This window comes from Eriocheir sinensis, unplaced genomic scaffold (assembly GCF_024679095.1).
Source record: "Eriocheir sinensis breed Jianghai 21 unplaced genomic scaffold, ASM2467909v1 Scaffold1040, whole genome shotgun sequence".
Lineage (NCBI taxonomy): Eukaryota > Metazoa > Arthropoda > Malacostraca > Decapoda > Varunidae > Eriocheir > Eriocheir sinensis.
The window spans coordinates 105575-117663 of NW_026110342.1; the positions used below are offsets into that span (position 1 = coordinate 105575).

Below are 12089 nucleotides of genomic sequence, written 5' to 3' on the forward strand. Positions count from 1 at the left end.
ATTTCAAATCAATCATATCCAAACACTTTAATTTACTACCATTCATACCTTTGACCGTGTCCTGTTACCAAGACCTGCTGCAACGCCATTACAATGGTAATTAATTATTAATTTCCTTACAGCACGAATACTCTCCTCTTCGACTTTCCTAAGACTGGCCTCAGAGCACCCTGACAGTGCTATCAAATGGATCGAATTAGAAGTCATCTTGCGAAGAGCCAAGAAAAAGAGTTAATTCAGGACTTCAACAAGAAGGAGGCAGATTGTTCATTTGTGTGCTGGTATCCGCCGCAGCAGGATTATGATTGCAAGTAAGGTTTAATAAACAATTATATGTTCACGTCACACACACACACACACACACACACACACACACACACACACACACATACACACGTACGTACGTACGTACGTACCAGCTATCAGAGCTATAACGTACACTTAATTGGCAGTCACAGCAAAATCCACGGGATAGACACTGCATGTGTGCGTGTGTGTGTGTGTGTGTGTGTGTGTGTGTGTGTGTCTCACACGTGACCCCGCGCTGACCTCTAGCTGGCCTTCCCACTACTCCTTTTTTCCTTTCTACTCCTTTATTTCTTGCCTCTTCTTATTCCCCTTTTACCTTTTCTCCCTTCTTCCACCATTCACTTAATATATTTCTCATTCACTCTCCATTTTCCGCGATCGTGTGTGTGTGTGTGTGTGTGTGTGTGTGTGTGTAGATGGATAGAGACATAAATAGACTGATAGATAAAGTCTGGCATAGGTACCCAATCTATTTCCCTATTTCTTTTTTTTTTTTTCCAGACGAATCGCCACACTCGTCAAAAACGACAGCAACCCTGGACCACATTGGCTGCCTGAACCAGGAGTCATCTTTGGCCAATACAAAACTTACGAGGAGTGCCAACACGTCGTCGACGAAATGGTATCAAGTGAAAATGTCGAAAGTCAGGCTTTGGCGATGTTGCGGCAATGTGATAAGGAACGAAAAAGGAAGGCAAGAACGATGGAAACAAATGCAGAAGAAACTGCTAAAGAAAAAACTGCAGTACGTCCAACTGAAAAAGATGTGAGTAATGGAGAGAACTAGTATGTGATTTTTTCCACTATAGCATTTCTTTCACATGGCCTATTTATGTACTCTCACCCCAACACACACACGTACACACGAGGAGCAGCATATGTTTTCTATAAAACACAGGAAGACTACTTGTCGAGAAAAAAATAGACTCGCTTAAATAGATTCTAGGGTAATTAATTACGTTTATGTTTCTCATTTTGCTTATTATCCAACAGCCTGGTACAGCTCACGAAACTGCAAAGAAAATACATGCGGAGGCCCCGCTTGGTGCTACAGAGGTAGACGAGAGGCCGGTCGTCAGATCACCTCTGGCCATTTCTCGGCCCGAGAGGGAGGACGTCGTCAGATCACGTCCCCTGGCCAGTTCTCCGACCGAGAGGGACCTGGTCGTCAGATCACCTATGGCCAGTTCTACGGCCGAGAGGGAGGTCGTCAGATTACCTCTGGCCAGTTCTCAAGATGTCAACAGAGCTGAAGGCAGACGAGACGCCATTGACGTCTTTAGAGCAGATACACCCAGTACGTCTGATGAAGAACCCAGTGACGTAGAAGTGAGTCTTGGGCTATTTTATACTTAATTTTTTTGTACAAGTCTTCGAACGTAAAACCATTACCCATACTCATTCTTATATGTCCTTCAAGACCTATACGTCCTAGGTGCCTTTGGAGACCCATGAAAACAACTTGTAAAGATTACTTACCTTAAAATTAAATCAGTCTGTAATTTTTTTTTTCAGTTATCCAGTACACCTACTTGACATATGCCTTTCTCTTCAGGTCCTGCCCGAGAAACAGCTGCCACAACAAATACAAGAAATTTTGAATGTCGTACTAAAACATGTAAGCAAAAAATTTGAGGAAGTAAGCAAAAAATTTGAGAAAGTGAAAACTTCTGTGGATAACCTTCAGAAACAGCTGCAACCAGTACTTCCAGGACCTTCGCAGCGGGTGACTGACGGTGAGACACCTCTCCCTACCGGATTTGTGCCTGTCCTTCCAAAGGACCCCTATGAAGTGCTAACATACTTCGGTTTTCCTGCTAGCACACCCGACAGTGTAAGTATTTTTTATATATTCGGTCAGGTTTTGCTATTAAATAAATAATTATATCATTTTTTTTTTCAGCGGTATCTACATGTAATATATAGAGTAACACTAAGAGTAACAAATATTTAATACTTCGCTAATATTGCATATTCAACAAAGACTGATCTAACTTAGTGGCTATAGTACGTTTTCCTGTCGTTACTGCAGTTAACTGCCATTGAGTGTGAATGGTTTTGCTAGCTGAAGTGCTACATATAAAGTTATATTTCCTAGTTTCAAATGTTGTTCATTTAGGTGCATCTTTAATTACTTTCCTTCATAATTGTTTTGCAGCTCGTATCAAAACACAGGCACTACTTTCTTGGCAATGCATCGACAGAGCCAATGAGAACTCACCGGTTGGCACTGAGGAAGGCATTAGTTCAGCTATGCCCGTTGCCCAAGCCTCAGTCGGGAAAAGGTGGCCTGACCCCCTCCATCCGCCAACTCCTACATTATTTAGCACCCAGAGATGTCTGGGTGCACTTCTGTTTGAAGGGCTACTCCAAATCTAAGAGAAATATGGAGTCTGAAATGCCGAAATTTGTGCGCATGATTCAGGCGACAATGAGCATAAAACGCCAAGTCGACGAGTCGACGGTGAACGCTCATTTATCGGAGGCATTAAGGAAAGAAAGTGACAGATCAGGCTTCCGTAACACGGCGCGACCCAAGAAAACGACAGCACCAAACACAAGCACACCGTCCACGTCGGACGTACCAGGAACGTCAGGGCATGGGACTGGTCAAGACGAGGGAGAAAGTGACCCGATTATATCGACAACGATGCGGAAAGTATCGTACCGCTGTCGAGTGGTAATGATACCGACAGGGCTACAGATGAACGGTACTCGGACGATGAAGAATCAATCACTGAATAACAAAGTATATATAGATACTGAGTGAATAAAAATATATTTTTTGCCCTGATGTAGTTCTTTACGTGATCGATGTAATCACAGTATAATTCCACCTTACTTCTTACTAACTAAGCATGTTCTCATACTTAATTAACAGCTTAAAAAATATGTAACTCTCTCTGCTATATAATCTATTATACATGTACGCCACCTATCATTTACTATTTATTTTCTGTAATCACATATGCTAATCGCATGGACTGTAATTTTTTTGATGACTGTAACAGATACATTAAGGGTAAAATATATATATATATATATATATATATATATAGATATATATATATATATATATATATATATATATATATATATATATATATATATATATATATATATATATATATATATATATATATATGTGTGTGTGTGTGTGTGTGTGTGTGTGTGTGTGTGTGTTACTATACTCATTAATACACAGACCAAAACATGCAGGTGTATATGGAACAATTAATATTGAGTTATATTTAGGTTCCTTATGTGTACGTTATGCCAAGGCAAGCAAAATAATTAACTTTCTATATACATATATGTATGTCAAGCTAGGGTAGTGCTGGCTGCAACTTGAGTTTAGAATTAGAAAGTTGTTAATAAAGCTGTCAAAGTTACGCACGCCAATTAACTTGCTTTAATTACTGTACGTATACGTACGCACCTTATATATACACTGAGATAGTAATGAACTACATGAAATTACAGGTACAATAAGATATTACATTCTGTTTTCATACTGGTGTGTATATATAAAATAAAAATGAATGGACGTCGTCTTCACACGATTCTCAATTAATATCCCCATGTAAAAAAAAAAAGGGAAATAAGAATTTAAAGGATTTAATAGAATTTATTAGGTAAGTAAATAAAAATAATTGGGTAAGTAAATAATTATTTAATTAATATTTTGAACAATTAATAAATGCGGTCACCTGCGGACGTTGGCAGGATTAAGACGACTGCGGATGCAAAATCGTCTACTAATGCGGACGCTAGAAGGATCTGGATGATTGCGGACAGGATATGGTCTCGTCCGCATCCTCCTAGTCGTATACAGAAACGTCCGCGGCTGTGGACATCAGAAGGACGTCGGTTTTACAACTTTTTGTCAGCAGGGACCACTATTATTGTTCACGATCACTGTAATAAACACCACCACCACCACCACCACCACCACTACCTTCATTACCACTATTATTGTTCACGATCACTGTAATAAACACCACCAGGGCCACCACCACCACCACCACTACCTTCATTACCACTATTATTGTTCACGATCACTGTAATAAACACCACCACCACCACCACCACCACCACTACCTTCATTACCACTATTATTGTTCACGATCACTGTAATAAACACCACCACCACCACCACCACCACCACCACTACCTTCATTACCACTATTATTGTTCACGATCACTGTAATAAACACCACCACCACCACCACCACCACCACTACCTTCATTACCACTATTATTGTTCACGATCACTGTAATAAACACCACCAGGGCCACCACCACCACCACCACCACTACCTTCATTACCAATATTATTGTTCACGATCACTGTAATAAACACCACCAGGGCCACCACCACCACCACCACCACTACCTTCATTACCACTATTATTGTTCACGATCACTGTAATAAACACCACCAGGGCCACCACCACCACCACCACTACCTTCATTACCAATATTATTGTTCACGATCACTGTAATAAACACCACCAGGGCCACCACCACCACCACCACCACTACCTTCATTACCACTATTATTGTTCACAATCACTGTAATAAACACCACCAGGGCCACCACCACCACCACCACCACTACCTTCATCACCACTATTATTGTTCACAATCACTGTAATAAACACCACCACCACCACCACCACCACCGCTACCTTCATTACCAATATTATTGTTCACAATCACTGTAATAAACACCACCACCAGGGCCACCACCACCACCACCACTACCTTCATTACCACTATTATTGTTCACAATCACTGTAATAAACACCACCACCACCACCACCACCACCACTACCTTCATGACCACTATTATTGTTCACAATCAGTGTAATAAACACCACCAGGGCCACCACCACCACCACCACCACCTTCATTACCACTATTATTGTTCACAATCACTGTAATAAACACCACCAGGGCCCCACCACCACCACCACCACTACCTTCATTACCACTATTATTGTTCACAATCACTGTAATAAACACCACCAGGGCCACCACCACCACCACCACCACCACCTTCATTACCACTATTATTCTTCACAATCACTGTAATAAACACCACCACCACCACCACCACCACCGCTACCTTCATTACCACTATTATTGTTCACAATCACTGTAATAAACACCACCAGGGCCACCACCACCACCACCACCACTACCTTCATTACCACTATTATTGTTCACGATCACTGTAATAAACACCACCAGGGCCACCACCACCACCACCACCACCACTACCTTCATTACCACTATTATTGTTTACGATCACTGTAATAAACACCACCAGGGCCACCACCACCACCATCACCACTACCTTCATTACCACTATTGTTCACAATCACTGTAATAAACACCACCAGGGCCACCACCACCACCACCACTACCTTCATTACCACTATTATTGTTCACAATTACTGTAATAAACACCACCAGGGCCACCACCACCACCACCACTACCTTCATTACCACTATTATTGTTCACAATCACTGTAATAAACACCACCAGGGCCACCACCACCACCACCACTACCTTCATTACCACTATTATTGTTCACAATCACTGTAATAAACACCACCAGGGCCACCACCACCACCACCACTACCTTCATTACCACTATTATTGTTCACAATCACTGTAATAAACACCACCAGGGCCACCACCACCACCACCACCACCACCGCTACCTTCATCACCACTATTATTGTTCACGATCACTGTAATAAACACCACCAGGGCCACCATAACTACCACCACGATTACCACCACCACGACCATCACGACCACTAATAACTAAACCCTCATTACCGGCACCTCCTTTTTTTTCCTTACGTTTACTACACTACACACAAGACACTTAACACTTCCTCGCCTCACACCATCACCACAATTACACTTTACAACCACCATCACTTGACTCTCCTGGCCTCGTTTTTTTTTTTTTTTTTCGGGGTGCATATAGAGACCTTTTTATTTATATATTGTTTGTCTTTACCCCTTGAACTGCCTCCCTTGCTGTAAACAAACAACAACAAAAACAACAGTATTCACAACAGCCGCCATCCCCATCACCATAACAATGAAAACAACCACCATTATCCAGGCCTACAACCACCACCACCATAGCCACCACCACTACTAGCAACACAAACACCATCGTCCTTATGCCTCCTAAGACGAATTCAAGTTACGTATCGTGTCTACATTAAGAAGAAGGGAATGCTATCGACCTTGTGTGATTAATGGCGGCTCGTGTTCCTGTCAGAGTTTTGTTTTTATAGAGATGTTGCGATTTGCTAAGCTAATGGTTGTGTCGTGACGCTTAGTCAAGAAAAAAATCCCTTCTCGCTTCTCCTGCTGTATCCTAACCTTCGCTCAGCGGGGGGATGGGTCTGTACAATTCCCTTCTGATTATATAAGATGTGTCGGCGTCCTTCGTTCCGTGGTGTGGTGTGGTTAACCAGCATACGTTTCTGTCTCTCTCCAATATCCAATCGTCCACCGCGCGGTTTTTAGGTGGGTCAAAACAGCTTCCATCCTGATTAGCACGTTCATAAATCAGCCTCCTCCCTGCCCATGTTTCGTAGCGTTAAAGAGAAGGGCGATGAGTAAGATGACTTCCACGAGATGATATCACACACGGAATTTATCATGTGTCTGTGTTAATTACCAGGATGCGTCGTAGCCTCTTTCGACACTCATTGGAATGTGGAAGAGGCAAATAAAAGAGAGCGAAAACATTTTCAGCGTGCCATAGCGAAATAGCAGCAATGCGTTAGGCCACGCACTCCTCGGAGGAATGGCGCACAGTTAACCCCGCTGACCAGACACTTCCAGGATAATAAAGATGTCCAAGTCCACTCTTAGCCTCATTATTATTATAGGAGGCGAAGCATGTAGAGAGGGAGGAGTGAGGACACTGTAAGATACCTGTTCATCAGCCCCCAGACACCTGTAACGCCGGGAGAGTGATAATGAAGATGAAAGTGATGAAAGAGGAGAAAAAGGACCAGAGAATATGAACAAGAGAAATGTAGGGGCAGAGTGGTAGGAAAATAAACATCTTAAAATACAACAAGCACACAAATTATAAATGAGTGTGATTAGTTTTATCGACTTATGCCTACGACCCGTGAAAGGCGTGTCCCTTATGTCACATTCGGGAGAGATGAGTCCATGTGATACGAGAACGTCCTTGAAGGCTCTACACGTGCTCACTACACACGTCGTGGTGACAGCACACACACACACACACGGAAACGTCAGCTAAATCTTCAAATGACTGGCCTTGATTGTGTGTGTGTGTGTGTGTGTGTGTGTGTGTGTGTGTGTGTGTGTGTGTGCAGGGTCGTTTGTTCAATAATATCGTACCACTTTTTTCACGGGTCGTCTAATCTTCCCTTTTGTTCTTTCGTCACTCACCAGAATCGCATCACTTCGAAGCTGTTTGTTACGTAAGATCAAGGTATGCAAATGGTAGTGGGCACGTGTTGAAGTCCTTTCCTTGACCTCATTGTTTGTGTCAAGAGAAAAAGTATCGAAATTACCTATTTTTTTTTCTTTAGGGCCTCTCTCCCTTGTTGACCAGTGGGGAGTTGGTGTTAGATAAACCATCGCATGCCTGTGGAGAAACATATATTTTTGCTCGACTCTCTTAATTAGGGAGACCAAGTTTATTGCATTGATTTTGTTTCTACCTTTTCCTCTACCTCTAATTACTTGTACCTTAAATGTGTCGGGGTTATAGACTTTGTTTCTTATAGTATTTGTACATTCCCGGTTCGACTTCTTGCTCTTTGTTTGACAATTTTATGAGCCTTGACAGTTGCGAAAACCCTTAACATTTACTTCTTCCTATGTAGTAAAGGTTACGAGGGCCATTTTTGTATTGTTTCGCTATTTTACAGTATAGGAAGACATACCAAGTGCTGAAAAGAGGTTCGCAACATGCTTATAGGCGAAGAAAGTGTAGTTGGCCAACAAAAACCGTGAGTAGTAGCTATTAGTTTAATCAAGAGTTTTTTTGTATGTAACCACGCATGTTGCCCCAAAGTTAAGAACATGAATTTAGACGTTTAGCGAGATGGATGACTCTTCATAGATAGCTGTATATAAGTGATTGTTTGAAAAGTAAACAGAAATAGATAAGTTGAAACGTATACAAAATGATAGATAATAATAAACAGAAACAGGTAAATAGAATGATATAGAGTCTCATATATACATAGTAATATACAGAGAAAAATATTTAAATACACAGCCAGCCATACACAAATGTAATCACGAATCTTGCTGGGTGCATCGTATAGGGCCAAGGCACGTTTTTAATCCTCCTCGCAGCGTGGGCCCCGAGAGGGAATCATTTCGATAGCAACTTAAACTCTCTACTGAGGTGCTGAGTTCGGTTCGGGAATTCATATTTTTCCATTAAGAGAAAGCCAGAAAAAAAGAGATATCAGTAAAAACTCGGTGCATCTTGCCTCATTCGGTTCATAATTTGAGGTATTGCAACTCGAAATCATTTGCCTTAAGTATACTTGATTTTTCTTCCTTATCTGACGTCCCTCTAGATCTTAACATGTCCAAGGACGTCAGCTGAGGCTCCCTTTTTCTGCAGAGGACCCAGTGGGTACGGTTGGGTTTAGGTGAACATGCCGGGCCAGGGCGCGCTTCGTGTCTTCACCCGTCTATTTAAGTTGCTCCTGCCTCAGCGGAGCCACGCTCGCCGGTGAGTGACAAGGACTCCTGCTGAGCGTACCCTATTTGTGGCGCGTCGTATACATGTAAGCTGCAAGCATTCTTATGGGCAAAGCAACGCGCTGCACGGAACGGATTTATTGCGCGTTGTATACGTGTATGGCTGTACTGTTATTTATTTTGTATTGTTAGAGTTCTTGCTCCCGAACGAGACTCAGATTTATTGTGCGCTTTACGTGACGTCACTGACATTTCTTACCAATAAAACTGTTATGGAATTTTTCTAGATGTGTATGCTCCCCCTTAGTTAGTTAGTTCAACCCAGCTGCATAGCATGGTGGTGTGGCGCGGCGGTCCAGTGGGTTAGAGCTTTAAGCTATGGGCCAGGCGAGGTAGTTCGAACCCCAGTGCAGCACGTGACGCCATCTGGTCCTTAACCCAAAATAGTGACCCAGTATGAACATAGGTAAAGGGTGTGAAGACAGAGAAGAATCCAGCCACTTTTTATTTGTGCAGAAGCTAAGTTTTGTAATTGATCATAACTGTCTCCAGCAAAAAAAAAAAAAAAAAAAAAGTATACAAGGAGGCAGACCAAGGGCTGACTAGAAAAGAAAAAAAAAACGTTCGCAGCTTGCCTCTCCTAACACCCCCCGCCAAAAATAATGTTAATGAGTTGTTATAATTAGTTCTCGAAGTGTTTTCACATTCCACACTTGAAAGTTTGTTATAAAAAGGAGATACGGCAAAGGGCAAACCGTTCCAGAGTGCACAAGATGACGTAGACAAATAATGAGTAATTAGGCGCAGTATTCTTAGAGAAATGTTATGCTCTTATCTACGTACTGTAAATAGTGGAAAATTAAAACAAGATACCAAGCCAAGTGAGACACTGGGTCGTATTACTAAAGATTTCGGCACCCAAGTTCACATATATGACAAGGCTTCCGTAGGTGTTTTTGGCATTTCCAGGGATAGTTTTATGAGCTTGGTGGTAGTTTGGGCCTTCTTCTGTACCGTGAATGAGAGAACACTCACTAGAGCCCGATTGCTGCCCTTTTTGACCTTTAGAAATATCTGATGTGAGAAGCGAAAGTGTCTTGTAATACCGACCACTGTGATAAGTATTGAGGATAATAAAAAAATATCTCTTCAAGTTCAGAGAGAAAACACAAAAAATGCAGAAAAAAACTGTGCCAATAATAATTAGTGATCAAGTCTCTTACTTCGCAACACGCTAGGCGGGGAAGAGGAGCTCTGGTAAATACTGGTTATGTGCCGAGCCTATGGAAAGTAGCTAATGTGAAGCCGATTTTAAAAAAAGGGGGACAGGTCGGTTGCTTCTAACTATCGCCCAATTAGCTTAACATCGGTTATAGGCAAGATGCTGAAGTATATAATAGACAGGAACATTCGGGAGCATCTAGAGAATCACAGCTTAATTCACGACTCGCAGCTTGAGTTCACGAAAAGTAGGTCATGCCTCACCAATCTCCTGTCCTTCTAAAATAAAATATTTGAGGCGGTAGACAGAGATGAAAATTATGATGCAATGTATCTTGATTTTAGTAAATCGTTTGACAAAGTTCCTCACCAACGACTGTTGCTTAAATTACAGGCTCACGGAGTAGAGGGTAAAGTTTTGAACTGGGTCAAGGCGTGGCTTAGCAATAGGAAGCAAAGAGCGCAGATCAATGGTAAAAGATCTGACTGGGGATGTGTTATGAGTGGGGTCCCACAAGGTTCGGTATTAGGTCCACTTTTGTTTATTATTCATATCAATGACTTAGATACAGGAATTAGTAGTGATGTCAGTAAGTTTGCAGATGATACCAAGATCGGTAAATAATAGAGTTGGATCAGGACGCTAGCATTCTCCAGGATGAACTAAACAGATTGTATGACTGGGCGGATAAATGGCAGATGGAGTTCAATGTAGGGAAGTGCAGTATTCTGAGTGTAGGTAGGAGCAACCCCTCACATAACTATTGCTTAAATGACACTCTCATAAGCAGGTCTGGGTGTGAGACGGATTTAGGGGTCTTAGTGAGCTCTGATCTCCGTCCAAGGGCACAATGCATTCAAGCTAGAAATCAAGCAAATAGGGTACTGGGATTTATTTCAAAGAGCGTAAGCAACAGAAACGCCGAAGTCTTCCTCAAACTATATTTAGCATTAGTTAGACCTCATCTTGACTATGCGGATCAGTTCTGGTCACCTTACTATATAATGGATATCAAAATGTTAGAATCGGTGCAGAGGAGGATGACTAAGATGATTCAGGGGTTGAGGAACTTGACATACGAGGAAAGACTCAAACAGTTAAACTTGCATTTTCTAGAAAGGCGAAGGGTGCGTGGAGACATGATTGAGGTTTATAAATGGATGAAGGGCTTTAATAAGGGGGATATTCATGAGGTTTTGTTGGTAAGAGAACCGGATAGGACACGAAGTAATGGGTTTAAACTGGAATCATTCTGATTCAACAGGGACATAGGCAAAAATTGGTTTACTGAGAGAGTGGTGGATGAGTGGAATAGGCTTAGCAGTCATGTGGTGAGTGCCAATACAATTGTTACATTCAAAAATAGATTAGATAAATTCATGGACAGCGATATTAGGTGGGGTTAGATACACGGGAGCTTAGGATCAAAGGAGCTGCCTTGTACGGGCATACCGGCCTCCTGCAGACTCCTACGTTCTTATGTTCTTATATAATAAAGGCAGTCAACTTAGGATATTTTTATTATTTTTGTTTATAGGGAAAAAAGACGAAAGTGTTATGAACCTATAAGGGAGTAATCAGAACCTGGAGGGAGTACAGGAAGCTCAGATCGCTTCCCAGGTTGAAATCACTCTAGAGTGATTTCAACCTAGGTCCAGATCACTCTAGAGTGATTTCATCATATGTCCAGACTACTCTAGAGTGATTTCAGCTTAGGTCCAGACTACTCCTGAGTGATTTCAATCAGGGGAGTGATCTGAACCTCCTACACCGGTGTGTTGTCCCGAGGCAGTGGTGGTCAGCCCCAGTCTTGGT

The 12089-nt window shown here is 42.0% G+C and overlaps 1 protein-coding gene across 1 annotated transcript; it reads left to right on the forward strand.

The window, feature by feature from the left end:
• Nucleotides 1–218: 218 nt before the first annotated feature.
• On the forward strand, nt 219–3257 carry LOC126989071 (uncharacterized). The gene is made up of 5 exons (XM_050847645.1): nt 219–311; nt 811–1075; nt 1303–1638; nt 1865–2143; nt 2468–3257. The coding sequence occupies exons 2-5, from the start codon at nt 929–931 to the stop codon at nt 3077–3079; spliced, it is 1374 nt and encodes a 457-aa protein (XP_050703602.1). The 5' UTR covers nt 219–311; nt 811–928; the 3' UTR covers nt 3080–3257.
• The last annotated feature ends 8832 nt before the right edge of the window (nt 3258–12089 follow it).